Source organism: Crinia signifera, chromosome 1, assembly GCF_055691185.1.
Source record: "Crinia signifera chromosome 1, ASM5569118v1, whole genome shotgun sequence".
Classification (NCBI taxonomy): domain Eukaryota; kingdom Metazoa; phylum Chordata; class Amphibia; order Anura; family Myobatrachidae; genus Crinia; species Crinia signifera.
Window position 1 is genome coordinate 481064547 of NC_139217.1, and position 15265 is coordinate 481079811.

The window sequence follows — 15265 nt, forward strand, 5'->3', positions numbered from 1 at the left end:
AGCTGCTGCACTTCCCATACACTAACAGAGATACCCAGGACTTGTTCTGTTGTAGATAACGAGAGTTATGGTAGACTTACCTTCGATAAACGCTCTTTCATCGAGGTTCATGAGACCCACAGGGTGACATCGATTTGTAGGCAGATCCAGAGGACCGTGGTGCCAATCAGCAAAGCTTTGAGACATCCCAGGCTGCACGGCTCCTCTCCCCTATAACCCCACCTCCATGCTCCTCAGTTTTGTTAACCAGCCAATAGCAGGAAGCAGATAAGGAAGAAGACAGGTGATGAACATACCAGCACTCATACATTGAGTGAGGGAAGTAGTGACCAAGGTGGTATAAATCACATCATGTATATCACAAGGAATACCTCAGGCCTATAAGGGTGGGTGCCCTGTGGGACACATGAACCTCCAAGAAAGTTAACCGAAGGTGTCTACCATAACGCTAATTTTCATTGGGTTTCATGGTCCCCACAGGGTGACATCGGGGATGTCCAATATCAGTACTCAAAGGAGGGTACCTGCCTGAGATGTCAGAAGACCCCGACGACCAAAGGAAGCATCCTGGGAGGCGAACGTGTCAAATGCATAGAATCTAGTGAATGCATAAACAGATGACCACGTTGCGGCCTTGCACAATTGTTCAGCGGATGTCCCTCGGCTTGCTGCCCATGGTGGACCTACCAATCTGGTGGAATGTGCATGAATAGATGGTGGTAACAGAAGATCAGCTTGCTGGTAAGCCAGCTGAATGAGCTACAGTTTGTTCGCTGGCCAGCCCCTTTTGTGGAAACCGTAGAGCACAAATAATGCCCCTTACTTCCGAATGGAAGCAGTACGGTCAACATATGTAGTTAGAGCCCTAACTACATCCAAAGAATGCTCAGCCGGAGACAGATCCTCTGAGTTAAACGCAGGGACAACAATTTCCTGGTTTATATGAAATTTGGAAACCACCTCAGGAAGGTGTGTAGATCTGGTTCTGAGCACCGCTCTGTCTGAGTGAAAGATAAGGAAAGGAGGACGGCATCAGAGGGAAGTTAAATCCGATACACGTCTTGCAGACGCAATTACCAAGAAGAGGAAGACGTCATGGCTGTGAGCCATTTGTATTCCACTGTGTGTAGTGGTTCAAAAAGGAGGTTTTCCAAAAGCCTGCAACACTAAGGACAGATCCCATGGTGGTATTGGCGGTACAATATAGTGGTTGGATACGTAGAACTCCTTGCAGGATAGTATGTATATCTGGGATAATTGCAATCTTCCGTTGGAACCAGATGGAAAGGGCTGAGATATGCACTTTCAATGAAGCTAGTCTCAGGCCCAGGTCTAAGCCTCTTTGTAGAAAAACAAGAAGTCTTGTCACAGCCCCGAGCCGCATACCAGGAGAAATATGTATGCCATATAGTATATTCTAGCAGACACGGGTTTACGAGCTCTGAGCATTGTCTGGATTACTTTTTTTTGTGGAAAATTATTTTTTATAATATCAGACACAAGCACCATGCCGCCAAATACAGGCACTGTAGATCTGGGTGTAGGCAGGGCCCCTGAGTAAGTCCGATCGGAGAGGCAAACTTAATGGTTGCTGTACTGAAAGACGTTTCTATCAGTATGAGATGCCAGCCTTCCTGTTTGTACTTCCTGATAACTCTGGGTATCAGACACCAGAGGAAAAATGTATAGAAGATAAAACCTCCATGGAAATCGACAGTGTGTCCATGAAGCTTGAGGATCCCTGGATCGCGACCTGTACACTGAAATTTGGTGGTTGTGACGTGACGCCATAAGATCCACATCTGGGGAATCCCAGCATTTCACCAGAAGGGAAAACACCTCTGGGTGGAGTGACCTTCCCTTCGAATGGACATCTTGCAAACTTAGGAAGTCGGCTTCCCAATTCAGTATTCCAGGGATGAACACAGCAGACAATACCAGGAGATGGTGTTCTGTCCAAGTCAGAATTTTGGACACTTCTCAAATGGCTGCTGCACTGAGAGTGCCCTCTTGGCGGTTTATGTAAGCCACTGTTATGGCATTGTCTGACCGAACCTGTACCGGTTTGTTCTGGGAACAGATGAGAGCACTGTACACTGCTCGTAGCTCCAAGACGTTAATGGACAGATGCACTTCTGAGCGGGACCTTTGCATGGATTGGGATTGTACTACGGCTGCCCAGCCTCGTAGGCTGGCATCAGTGGTTAAGAGAACCAAAATGGATGACCTTGGTGCAGATGGGATATTTGGAGCCACCACTGGGGATAGTTGGAGCCACCACTTAAGGGATGCCCGAGCTTCTGCAATGCGGCTTTGATCCGATGACGCTGTCCATGGATGCGACACTAGAGGGCGTGAGTGAAACTGCTCTGGGAGGCACGCAGTCTTGGCAGCTGCCAAAGAAGCTACAATTTTGTTAAGCTCCTCCCCAAATAATATGTCCCCTTTACAGGGTAACATCTCTAGGACCTTTTTTAGACTCTAAATCAGTCTTCCAGGGTCATAACTCCAAGAAACGATGTACCAGCACAGAATTGGCAGAGGCCTTTGTGGCCAATACACCAGCATCGGACAGAGCCTCCATAATATACAATGCCGCCTGTCCGAAAAGAGACACTCATAGTCTGGCGTCCTCTGATGCGTCAGACGCAGCTCATCCTCCAGCACGTGAAGCCATGGCAGAATAGCTGATGGAGCCCATGACGCAGCCACAGTGGGTCTTTGTATCACCCTGTTGAGCGTAAAGATGGACTTGATCTATGCGCCTGTCTGTAGGCTCCTGTGGTAAAACCAACGGTTTAGCTGGGAATCAATCGGGGGGGGGGGGGGGGGGGGGGGGGGGGGTGGGTGGTCCCATAACTTACAATCCTCAGGTGGTAGAGGTGATCAATCAGAATGTGGAACCTGGGATTTAATTACTTTTTTTTTTAAACACGTCAGTTTGGGGGTGTGCCCGGGCCACCGGCGTCATCAAAGGGGCGTGCCCGGATCGCCAGCGTCAAAGGGCCGTGCCCAGGCTGCCGGCGTCATCAAAGGGGGTGGGACCGGCCCCTCCGAAGCCACTATGCTGCCAGGGAAGCGCCGGGCATTGCCATCTACGGCAACGCTGGGCTTCCCCGTGAGGCTGTTTTAGCAGGGCGCTGCGAGAGGGGCAGGGCGCATTTTGTCCTTTAAAAATCGGGCAGGGCGCAGCGCCCCGCTAAAACAGCCTAGCGGGAACACTAGCCAAGGGATTTTGCCTCATGCAGTGCAGGCAAAATGGCGGGGATCCAGTGCTCGCTGGGAGGCCCCACTTACCGGTGCTGCTGCCCCACACACCAGTCTGGAACCCACGTGGATGGCATAATGTGTGTGCTTCCAGCAGGGAGCGCCTTACCATCCTCTTCGAGTCCCTAGGAGACACAGGGCTATACTGGGTATAGGTGGCGTGGTCCTGGCAGGCACCAAACAGGTTAAAAAGTCTTCTGCCTCCGGGAAACGGGTTCTTCCCCTCCTATACCCCACCCCCACCTCAGGCCACCAGCTTTTCCATTGGTGCAGCAGGAGCAGCACCTTTATTTAACATTCTATTTTTCCTAGGGCAAGCAGCGCCGAGGATGCCTACACCTGCCGCCCCAACTCCCCTGGCCGCAGCACCACAACTGGGAGAGTGACATCGGCCTGGATCCTACACAGTTAAAGGACCCTGAGCCACAAGCAGGCAAGAGGCGCTGCACGCCTATCGCGGCTCTGGCGCGTGGGGACCACTGGGGTGCGCTGATCAGCCGGGGACCGGGTCGCTTGCTCCCCCGCTAGACCACCAGGGTATTTAAGTAACGGAGCGCAGCACAGGCAGCGGTAAATCCCTGTATGTGCTGTGGGCAGCCACGATTCCCTGGTGGCTCCAGCATCAGCAGGGGAAGGCAGGCTCACTCCGTTAGTCCCTCACCCGGGTCTGCTGGCGCCATCTCTACGATGCTTTCCTCCGCCCTCTCCCTACCTGCACAGGACGCAGAACTGCCATTGCTGCCTGGTCCACACTGCCTGCTGCTCCTCCAGAGACCTTGGGCTGTCCCCAGTATACCTCTCCTCCACAGGTCAGGCTATACTTGCTTGCTCCGGCCAGCCTTGGGTCTCTGGTCAGTGAGAGCAGCTGCATTTATTATTTTCATTGCATTGTATGTTCTGCTGTGTGTTACCTCTGTGTGGGTAGTTCTGTCACTTACACTCAATGTGCCTGCAGTGTGTAGTTTAACTACAGTACTTCTCACACCATACAGGGTTGTTGAGACAAGAATTTACCTCAGGTTAACATGTCCAGAGGTAAAGCACCGAAGGAGGTGGGAGCTCCTGTGCTGCGCACTTGCACCTCCTGTGCCTGAGGATGTGCTGCAGGTTTGTCAACGCAGAATGAAGTGCATGACGGCCTTTGTTGTCATAAGCATCAGCAAGAATTTCCAGCCACCTCATCCATTACTGAGCTTCTTTCTTCACCCAGGTCATGACGCAGCTGGTGGACCGCCTTGCGTCTGCTCCTCCTGTGCAGCCTGCTCCGTGGGTGGCCCCTTCCACTTCAGTCCAGGGAACGTTGCACCCCTAAGTTGGAGCCCCCCTAGGTTAGTTCCTTAGCTGCTTCGGTTCAGGGCCTTCAACAGATGTAGTCCAAAAAGCCCAGCATTGTTAAGGGACGACCCTCCTCAGCTTTTAGGGGACACTGACATAGACTGCAAACACGAGGCGACAGTGTCTATACCTCCTGAGGCAGAACCTCCCTCAGATCCCCAGGAGGCCCCTCCTCCTGGGGACCTTTGACTTCGGAGAGGAGGAGGTCCCTGTAACTAAGGGAACTGTTTTTAAACATACAAAGAAAGTAGTGTCCTCATTATTCCTGAAATCGGATCAACTGAAGGAAATGTTGGAGGAAGCTGGGCTACCCCCAATAGTAAATTCCAACTCCCCAGGAGATTCCCCAGTCTTAATGCCCTTCCCCCAGAGGACAGGGTTAAATGGGAGAATCCTCCCCCTGTGGTCTACTTGGTAAGGGCTTCTACCTTGCCCATCCCCAACACCGCTCCTTTAAAGGAACCCACCGACAGGAAACTAGAAAATTTCCTAAAGGTCATTTATAAACACGCAGGCGCCATCGCTAGGCCGGCCTCGTCTTCAGCACGGGTCACTAAGGCTCTTGCAGAGTGGACTGACTCCCTCGTCAAAGGCTTACCCGATGGTACTCCCCAGAAGGAACTGCAATCTTTAGCATGCCAGGTCCAACAGGCTGTATCCTATTTGGGTGAAGCTGCCCTAGATGCGGGCTTTCTTGTTTCTAAAGTTTCGGCTTCCGCCTTCTCAGCCAGATGAGCTTTGTTTTTGCCGGAGGGACGCTGAAGGCTTTGCCCTTTAATGGGACAATCTTTTTTGGTCCAGAACTGGACAAGATAGTAGCTACGGTAGCGGCATCTAAGACAGGGTTCCTGCCATCTACAGCAGCCCCTCGAACCCTTTCGCCCATAAGGCAAGGCCTAAGGTCAGCCATTCCCGAGATCGCAGCCTCAAACTTTCAGACTGCCTAAGCAGAGAGGATGACAAGCCTGGTCTACCAGTCGTCCAGAGCCCAAGCAGGCAGATAAGCACTCTGCCTGACAGGGCGGACCTCCATCTGGGGGACCCCAGCGTGGGAGGTCGTCTCCTGAGATGTTGGATCCACGATGTCGTCGTGTGAGGCTATGCTCTCATGCTTTGTCATCATCCCCCCCTCTCAATTATTTTCCATCAGGTTATCAAGGAATCCCGTCAAAGCAAGGGCCCTCGGAGTCTCAATTCAATCCCCCCTTCAATCCAAGATCATTGTTCAGGTTCCCCCAACACAACGAGGTCTGGGGTTCTACGCCAGCCTGTTTCTGGTTCGGAAACCCAGTGGAGCGTATCGGCCGATACTCAACCTCAAATCCCTCAATCAGTTCCTCCGGGTTCCAAGGTTTCGGATGAAATCCTTGCATTTTGGAGACTTACTGGCATCCATGGACATCCGGGATGCCTACCTTCATGTACGCATTCCTCCAAACCATCAGCAGTTCCTGCACTTTGAAAGTGATCGCCCAGCAGAGCAGTTTTGTGCACTGCCTTTTGGTCTCTCGACTGCACCTCGTGTATTCACGAAAATCATGGCAGAACATCTCAGACGTCAGGGGGTGAGAATCCTCCCTTTAGACGACCTCCTTCTGCTGGCTCAATCTCCGACGGACCTACAGGATCACATCAAGAGAGCGGTGACCCTTCTACAGAGCCATGGTTAGATCATCAGTTGGTCAAATTCCACTATCCTTCCATCTCAGCGGATGGTTCATCTGGGGGACATACTCCAGATCCTCCAATCCAGAATCTTCTCAGACACAAGAAGGTGTCCATTCATGCGAGTCCTGGTCTCGATGGGGTCAACCTTCGAGATGGTGGAATATGCCCAGTTCCACTCCCGTCCACTTCAGCGGGTCCAGAGCTTCTGTCTCAATGGAACGGTTGACACCGTCACATCAAGACACAGCGGATTGTGCTCTCACAAGATGTTCGGCTGTCCCTTACATGGTTCTCCCGGAACCTACAAGCAGGGCGTCCCTTTTGGATCCAGGATTGGGTACTACTGACGACAGACGCCAGTCTGCGTGGATGGGGAGTAGTCACCTGCCAATGATCCTTCCAGGGTTTATGGACCGCAAGAGAGTCATCTCCCCATCAATCGCCTAGAACTGAGGGCGGTATTCTGAGCCCTTTGTATGGCCCTCACATTGCTTCAGGGTTGTCCTGTTCAGGTCCAGTCAGACAATGCTACGGCTGTAGCACACATCAACCACCAGGGTGGAACCCGCAGTCAAGGTGCCATGACGGAGACAAGGTGTATATTCCAGTGGGCGGAGACACGTCCCGGCCATATCGGACATCTTCATTCCGGGGGTACTGAACTGGGAGGTGGACTTCCTCATTCATCAGACCCCGGCCTCCACGCCAGGGAATGGTCTCTTCATCAGGACATGTGAGACCTGCTCGTGAACTGATGGGGAGTTCCAGAGGTTGAGTTAATGGCAACCCGCCACAACCGGACGGTCACGCACCAGAGATCCAGGCGACTGTCTCACAGATGTTCTGTTGGCATCTTGGCCATTTTAGCTAATGTCCCCGATAGCTCTTCTTCCCAGGGTTCTCCACAAATTCAAAATGGAAGGAGGAACCTTGATTCGCATCACTCCAGACTGGCCCCCGAGGCCCTGGTTTGCAGACCTCCTAGCAATGTCAGCGGACCTTCCGTTCCATCTTCCTCTGCGACCGGATCGCATCAGTCAGGGTCCCTGCCTGCACCCGGATCTACCCAGTCTCCGTTTGTAATCCGGACTATACATCGGGCACGTAGCAGAAGCATATTATAGGATCTGGAGGGCCTTCTTTTCCTGGTGTAGGGCGAGAAGACTTAACCCCATGCTTTATAGGCTATCTAAGGTCTTGTCCTTCCTCCAGGCGGGTTTGGATGCTGGCTTACGTCTCTCAGATCTCTGCAGTGTCTGTCCTATTCCAGAGAAGATTGGCTTTACTGGCAGATGTTCGTACCTTCCTGCAGGGGGTTACCTGAATCCAGCCTCCATTTGTCCCTCTGGTGGCCTCGTTGAGGCCCTCTCCCTGTTTCTCAGAGCTCTGTGGCCCCCTTGGTTTGACCTTCCGTGGCTCACTTGGAAAATAATTTTCCTGTTAGCCATTGCTTCGGCTCGATGGCCCTGTTGTGGCATCCCCCTTATCTCGTTTTCCATCTGGACAGGGCAGTCCTTTCAAACTCGCCCCTCCCATTTGCCTAAGCTTGTCTCCAAGTTCCACATCAATCCTGAGATCATGGTCCCTTCTTTCAGATTCCCTGATCGGACAGCCTTGGAGTCTTCACTGGACGTGGTCCGGGGCCCTTTGTATTTATGTGAAAACAGTTCGCAAATCGGATGCCCTTTTTGTACTTTATGCTGCTCATAAGCGGGGTTGACCTGCGTCTAAACAGACGGAGGCCCGGTCCATCCACTATCCATCAGGCCTATCTAGGTCGGTGAGTGATTCTTGGGCTGCCATTGGCTGGGCTACAGCGGAGCAGCTGTGCAGGGCGGCAACTTGGTCGTCTGCCAGTATCTTTTATGCGTTCAACACCTTTGCTTCCAGGAACTCTGCCTTTGGACAGAGTGCCCTTAGCGCGACTCAGGCGCATCCCCACCCTTGAGAGGTTGCTTTAGGACAGTGATGGCTAACCTTGATACTCCAGCATTTGAACTGCACATCCCAGCATGCCGTGCTACAGTTTTACTATTTGGCCATGCTAAAACTGATGCAGGGCATGCTAGGATGTGTAGTTAAACAACAGCTGGAGTGTCAAGGTTAGCCATCACTGCTTTTCGACCCATACATCAGCAATCACAATTAATGGTTTTCCAGATCCAGTGATTTTTTTGGCAAGATAAATGGTTTCTACAATCTATTTGACTTGCCCACACATTACAGATTTCAGTGATTTTTCCCATCTAAAGATTGTCATTTCATATTGTAAATAGAAGACGATGAAACGGGAATGCCCACACATATAAAAAACAACCGCAGATAATACCAGATTATTAAACATGTTTAAAAATCTGATTCAGCAATCGATTGGCCATCCTGATCAATTTTTGATCAGGATCGCCAAAAGGGGGAGCCCACACATTATAGATTAATTGTGACAATCATCTCCAGATCTGAGGATTGTCACAATTAATTAATTGCTGATGTATGGGGCCCATTACATGATAAATCCCTTTCTTTGAGATCCATAGGAGACACAGGGATCCCTCCCTGAGGCGCCTGCTTATATGTTCACAGTAATTTTATACGTTATCACTGTTCAGTTAGGCCTGTTGTTGTCTGAGCCCTTGTATGTTGCATATTGTCTTCCTGCTCTCTTTGCTTCTGCCTTGGGCTTATTTACTGAAAACTGGTGGCCTGAGGCGGGGTATAGGAGGGGAGGAGCCCGGTTCCCGGCAGAAGAGTTTATAACCTGTTTGGTGCCTTCCAGGACCACACCACCTATACCCAGCGTAGCCTTTGTCTCCTATGGATCTCAAAGAAAGGGATTTAACAGGTAAGAACATAAATCACATTTTATATCAGGTGTCCCTGTGCCCAGTTGTGGCTGTGGTGTCCCGGTGCCAGCCACGGTCACACACCTATGAGGCCGGGTGATTGAGCCGCAGTGCGACTCAACGACTCCTAGTCGGTGTAAAAAAAAATACTTCTTTTAAATCTTTTAGAATTTTTTTTTAAATCTAAGGCTGCACAGTTCAGCCCCTCTATAAGGTGCATATTGGCTCCTGCCAGCACTGAGGTGCCTGGCCTGGCGGCGGGGTAGAGAAGGGGAGGAGCCTAGCTGACTGGAGCAGCCAAGACGTTTAACCTTTCTGGTGCTGGAACGGTCGGTCTCCCGCTGACTACTGTTAGCCCTGTAGCCCCGAACGTCTCCCGAAGAATAAAAGCCGGTCAGCAGGCAATGTTTTTACAGGGGAGCAGCGACCAGCAATCCAGGAGTCTGCACAGCGGTGCCAGCTTCTGTGAGGAGACTGATGGCGCTACAGGAGCGCATCAGAAAGATCAACTGGCGCCTAAAGTTGGGGGGAGGGGTTACAGGCCAGCGCCGCCGCCTCCTCCTAAACTGGAATTCCCCCACTGGTATAATGGAGCCTAATTTGCTCCCTCATGTGCCCCTTTACCCTGGTAGGCTAGTGGAATCCCTGCTGTGGGGGGCAGTGTCCAGGCCAGCGCTGTGACCTGCTCCACAGAGTACACAGCATGAACAGTGATTTATGCGCTTACCCTCCCGCGCCCCGACCATGCTGTCCTGGAAGGTGCGGTGTCTAGCGGTGCTGCACTGGACCCTTCTTCCGTCCACTACACTGTACACCGCGCAAGGTGACAGGATGTAATGGACGCTGGCGGGGGGGGATGGAGCGGTAGCGCTGTAGTCAGCCAAAAATGCAATTTAAAAGAAAAAGCTTGGGATTGCTCAAGGCAATCCCAGGAATAAACAACAACTAACAACAAACTGACGTAGCATGGAGGCGGGGCTATAGGGGAGAGGAGCCAGGGCTGATGGGAAGCCTAAAGCTTTGGAGAATTGGTGCCCGGTCCTCTGGATCCGCCTACTACCCCCATGTGACCCTGTGGGCCCAGGAACCCTGAAGAAGAAAACTGAGGAGCTGAGCATGGAGGCGGGGTTATATGGTAGAGGAGCCGTGCATCCTGGGATGTCTCAAAGCTTTGCTGATTGGTGCCACGGTCCTTTGGATCCGCCTACAACCTGGTGTCACCCTGTTGGGACCATGAAACCTGGAGAAAATGGTCTTCTTTGCGGCTATAAAAGGCCGGGACCTGGCGCACTGCGGTGAGGACATATATACGTACTAGACTGGAGCCTCACCTGTTTAGTAAAGTCAATGATTTCCCGGTGTTTCCGGTCATATCTATAAAGCAGATCAGATTCAGTGACCGGAGAGAAGCCGCAATCTGCAGAGGATCAGAGAAGACAGACGGTCACTGTGCAGTAATAGTACATACCATGTAACTGCTGGGCTGTATATAATGGGGAACCCCGGAGTCACCCCAAGTACAGACTCCCTCCTACTAGATAGGTCTCATTGCCTCAGGGGATCACACCCAGGGCCCAGTGTGCGATGGGGACCAGACGTCTGTGCGACATTGTCAGATGATTGGCTAGTTGGTAGACTGGTTGACCTGTACCAATCAGAAGGCAGTTCTCACTGACTGGCTCTCACAGAAAGCCCACCCACAAGTGAAGTCATGGCTGCCCCCTCAGGTGCTCTCAAGCCTTCCATCCTCCATAACCACTTCCCACAAGTACGTTTATGCCACGCCATACAGCCCAGCCTCAGGCTGCACTTACCCCAATGAGGAGCATTAGGCTGCGAGCAGGGCCCTCCTCCCTCTACCCCCCCACCAATCAGGCTGCACCAGTATGCTCTATGCAGTACTTACCCCAATGAGGAGCATTAGGCTGCAAGCAGGGCCCTCCTCCCTCTACCCCCAGCCCCACCTCCCACCAATCAGGCTACACCAGTATGCTCTATGCAGCACTTACCCCAATGAGGAGCAGTACGCTGCGAGCAGGGCCCTCCTCCCTCTACCCCCAGACCCACCTCCCACCAGTCAGGCTGCACCAGTATGCTCTATGCAGCACTTCCCCCAATGAGGAGCAGGGCCCTCCTCCCTCTACCCCCAGCCCCACCAATCAGGCTGCACCAGTATGCTCTATGCAGCACTTCCCCCGATGAGGAGCAGGGCCCTCCTCCCTCTACCCCCAGCCCCACCAATCAGGCTGCACCAGTATGCTCTATGCAGCACTTCCCCCAATGAGGAGCAGGGCCATCCTCCCTCTCTAAATGACTATTACCCAGCCTCATCTTATTAGCATTATGTAAAGCGCATTGGAATATGCTGGAGCTGTATGACTGGATGAAGAAAGGAGCCAGAAGTACTTACTGGTGTTAGGAGGCAGCAGTGGGGTAGGGGCAGGTTCTGCAGGGATCCAGGCCTCCCGCCGCCTGCTGTACAGAGGGATGAAACCACCATCGTCCTGGGAGACAGACATAGAGCAGACAGAGGGTTAGAGGCACCAACAGCAAGATCATCCACTCACCACCACCTTCACCCCCACCCCCCCGGGCACAGATAACACAGTATGGCGCAAACCAGCCTCCACACCCTTCTGCAAAAATAACAGAATCCTGGCCACGCGATAAGTCTGCTGGGAATGGAAGTGGCGAATGCGACACCAAGAAAAGTAACATAGAAACATAGAATATGACGGTAGATAAGAACCATTTGGCCCATCTAGTCTGCCCCTTTTTTACCCTTCAGGTAATCTCAACCCTTTTTAATCCTTATTTCTTTGTAAGGATATTCATATGCCTATCCCAAGCATGTTTAAATTGTTCTACTGTCTTAGCCTCTACCACCTCTGATGGGAGGCTATTCCACTTATCCACTACCCTTTCTGTGAAGTAATTCTTTCTAACATTTCCCCTGAAGCTACCTCCCTCCAGTTTCAGTGCATGTCCTCGTGTTCTGTTGCTCCTCTTCCTGTGACTAATGTCTCCCACCTGTAACTTCCTCCCTTTAGTGTCAGTGCGTGTCCTCGTGTTCTGCTGCTCCTCTTCCTGTGACTAATGTCTCCCACCTGTACCTTCCTCCCCCTAGTGTCATTGCATGTCCTCTTGTTCTGCTGCTCCTCTTCCTGTGACTAATGTCTCCCACCTGTACCTTCCTCCCCCCAGTGTCAGTGCATGTCCTCGTGTTCTGCTGCTCCTCTTCCTGTGAAGAATGTCTCCCACCTGTACCTTCCTCCCCCTAGTGTCAGTGCATGTCCTCGTGTTCTGCTGCTCCTCTTCCTGTGAAGAATGTCTCCCACCTGTACCCCCCCCCTAGTGTCAGTGCGTGTCCTCGTGTTCTGCTGCTCCTCTTCCTGTGAAGAATGTCTCCCACCTGTACCTTCCTCCCTCTAGTGTCAGTGCATGTCCTCGTGTTCTGCTGCTGCTATTCCTGTGAAGAATGTCTCCCACCTGTACCTTCCTCCCTCTAGTGTCAGTGCATGTCCTCGTGTTCTGTTGCTCCTCTTCCTGTGACTAATGTCTCCCACCTGTACCTTCCTCCCCCTAGTGTCAGTGCATGTCCTCGTGTTCTGTTGCTCCTCTTCCTGTGAACAATGTCTCCCACCTGTACCTTCCTCCCCCTAGTGTCAGTGCATGTCCTCGTGTTCTGCTGCTCCTCTTCCTGTGACTAATGTCTCCCACCTGTACCTTCTTCCCCCCAGTGTCAGTGCATGTCCTCGTGTTATGTTGCTCCTCTTCCTGTGAAGAATGTCTCCCACCTGTACCTTGTTAAAGCCCTTAATACATTTGAAAGTTTCTATCATGTCCCCCCCTTTCCCTTCTCTGCTCTAAAGTATACATGTTAAGATCTTTTAGTCTTTCCTGGTACGTTTTGTGATGTAGGCCATGCACCATTTTAGTTGCCCTTCTTTGTACACTCTCCAATGTATTTATATCCTTCTGAAGATATGGTCTCCAGAACTGGACACAGTATTCCAGATGAGGTCGTACCAATGACCTATAAAGTGGCATTATTACGTCTTTTTTTCTGCTACTGATTCCTCTCCCTATGCCTTCCTCATTGCTTTGCTACATTGCTTTCCTGCCTTTACGTCACTTGAAATAGTGACACCTAGATCTCTTTCCTCCTCAGTAGTTTCCATTATAGTACCCTTGATACTATATTGAGCCTTTGGGTTTTTGAGTCCCAAGTGCATAATTTTGCATTTTTTAGCATTAAACTGTAGTTGCCATGCTCTTGACCAATTCTTACGTTTCCCTAGATCATCAATCATTTGATTTACCCATCCTGGTGTGTATACTTTCCCTTCAATATCATTTGCAATGCCACTAACAAAGATATTAAAGAGCACTGGTCCAAGTACAGATCCCTGGGGTACTCCACTTGTAACATGTCCCTCCATAGAATGCACTCCATTTACTACAACTGTCTGTTTCCTATCCTGTAACCAGGTTCTTATCCATTTAATTGTTTTATAATCCAATCCTACACTTTCAAGTTTATTTAGCAGCCTATGATGTGGGACAGTGTCACATGCCTAACTAAAGTCTAGATAAGCTACATCTACAGCCCCCCCCTTCATCTAGTATTTTGGTCACAGAGTCAAAAAAGTCAATGAGACTTGTTTGGCATGATCTCCCTGCAGTAAAACCATGCTGTTTTGGATCCTGTAAGTTGTTTCATTTAAGATATTCCACTATTCTTTATTTTAATAGTGTTTCCATTAATTTTCCTACTACTGATGTAAGGCTCACTGGTCTGTAGTTATTTGCTTCTTCTTTGCTTCCGCTTTTGTGCAGTGGAACTACATTTGCTCTTTCCAGTCCTCAGGAACTGCACCTGTATCTAGTGACTGGTTGAATAAATCTGTTAATGGCGCTACCAACACATCTTTTAGTTCTTTTAGTATCCTTGGATGCACTCCGTCTGGCCCTATTGATTTATCCACTTTCAGTCTTGAAAGTTCTGTTAGGACTTTCTCCCTAGTAAATGTACTTCCATCTACCTTATTTTTATGAATGTCCTTGCAACTTAACTGTGGTCCCTTCCCTTCTCCTTCTATAGTGAATACAGAGCAAAAGTAATTATTTAGATGATCTGCAATTGCCTTGTCTCCCTCCACCAAATTCTCAGTGTCTGTCCGCAGACTTATTATTCCTCCATTTGATTTTCTCCTTTCACTTATATACTTAAAAAAGTTTTGTTTCCTTTTTCTACTGACTGAGCCATTTTCTCCTCAGCTTGTGCCTTGGCATGCCTGATCACTTTCTTAGCCTCTTTGCGTCTGGCAAGATACACTTCTTTGTCATTATTATTTTGAGTCTGCTTGTATGTCCTAAAGGCCATCTTTTTTGCTTTTACACTAGTTGATACCTCTTTAGTAAACCACACTGGCTTCCTTTTCCTGGTACTTTTCTTAACCATTTTGATACAAAGGTCCGTTGCCTTTAGTATTGCACTTTTTCATTTTCTCCACCTCTCCTGCACTCCTTTCAAGTTCCCCCAATCCGCTAATGAGTCGCTTAAACATCTCCCCATTTTTGCAAAGTCAGCCTTTCTAAAATCCAACACCTTAGTTTGTGTGTGACTGGAGTTGGACCCTGCCTTAATACTAAACCATACTGCTTGATGATCACTGGATCCCAGGTTCTCACCCACATATATGTCTGATATCCTGTCACCATTTGTGAGTAATAAATCTAATATTGAGTCTTTGCGAGTAGGCTCCCTCACCAATTGCTTGAGAGAGGCTCCCTGTAGGGAATTTAGAAATTTGCCACTTGTAGATGATCTTGCAAAAGACTCCTCCCAATTCACATCAGGTAGATTAAAGTCTCCCATGATTATGACCTCTCCCTTTAAATCCATTTTAGTGACATCAAGCAATAGGCTCCTGTCCAAATCCTGCCCTTGGCGTGGTGGCCTATAGATGACCCCAGTACGAATAATGTCTTCTCACCCATGGTCACCCAAAGGGCCTCAAATTTTTCTTTAATGTTTTGTATTACTGTAGCATTTATGCTTTTCTTTACATACATTGCTACCCCTCCTCCGATTCTTCCCATTCTGTCCTTCCTGAATAAATTGTATCCTGTAAAAAGTATAGTGAAGAGGA

General features: G+C 50.1%; 1 protein-coding gene across 4 annotated transcripts in view; it reads right to left on the minus strand.

Moving 5' to 3' along the window:
- TAF1C (TATA-box binding protein associated factor, RNA polymerase I subunit C) overlaps positions 1-15265 on the minus strand; it is a 105748-nt gene that overhangs the window by 84355 nt on the left and 6128 nt on the right. For all 4 annotated transcript variants that reach the window (XM_083155500.1, XM_083155503.1, XM_083155501.1 and 1 more), the window contains exons 3-4: positions 11521-11614; positions 10442-10527 (exon numbers count right to left, since the gene is read on the minus strand). In XM_083155500.1, the coding sequence (XP_083011626.1) occupies positions 10442-10527; positions 11521-11614 (180 nt within the window). The remainder of the gene's footprint in view (positions 1-10441; positions 10528-11520; positions 11615-15265) is intronic.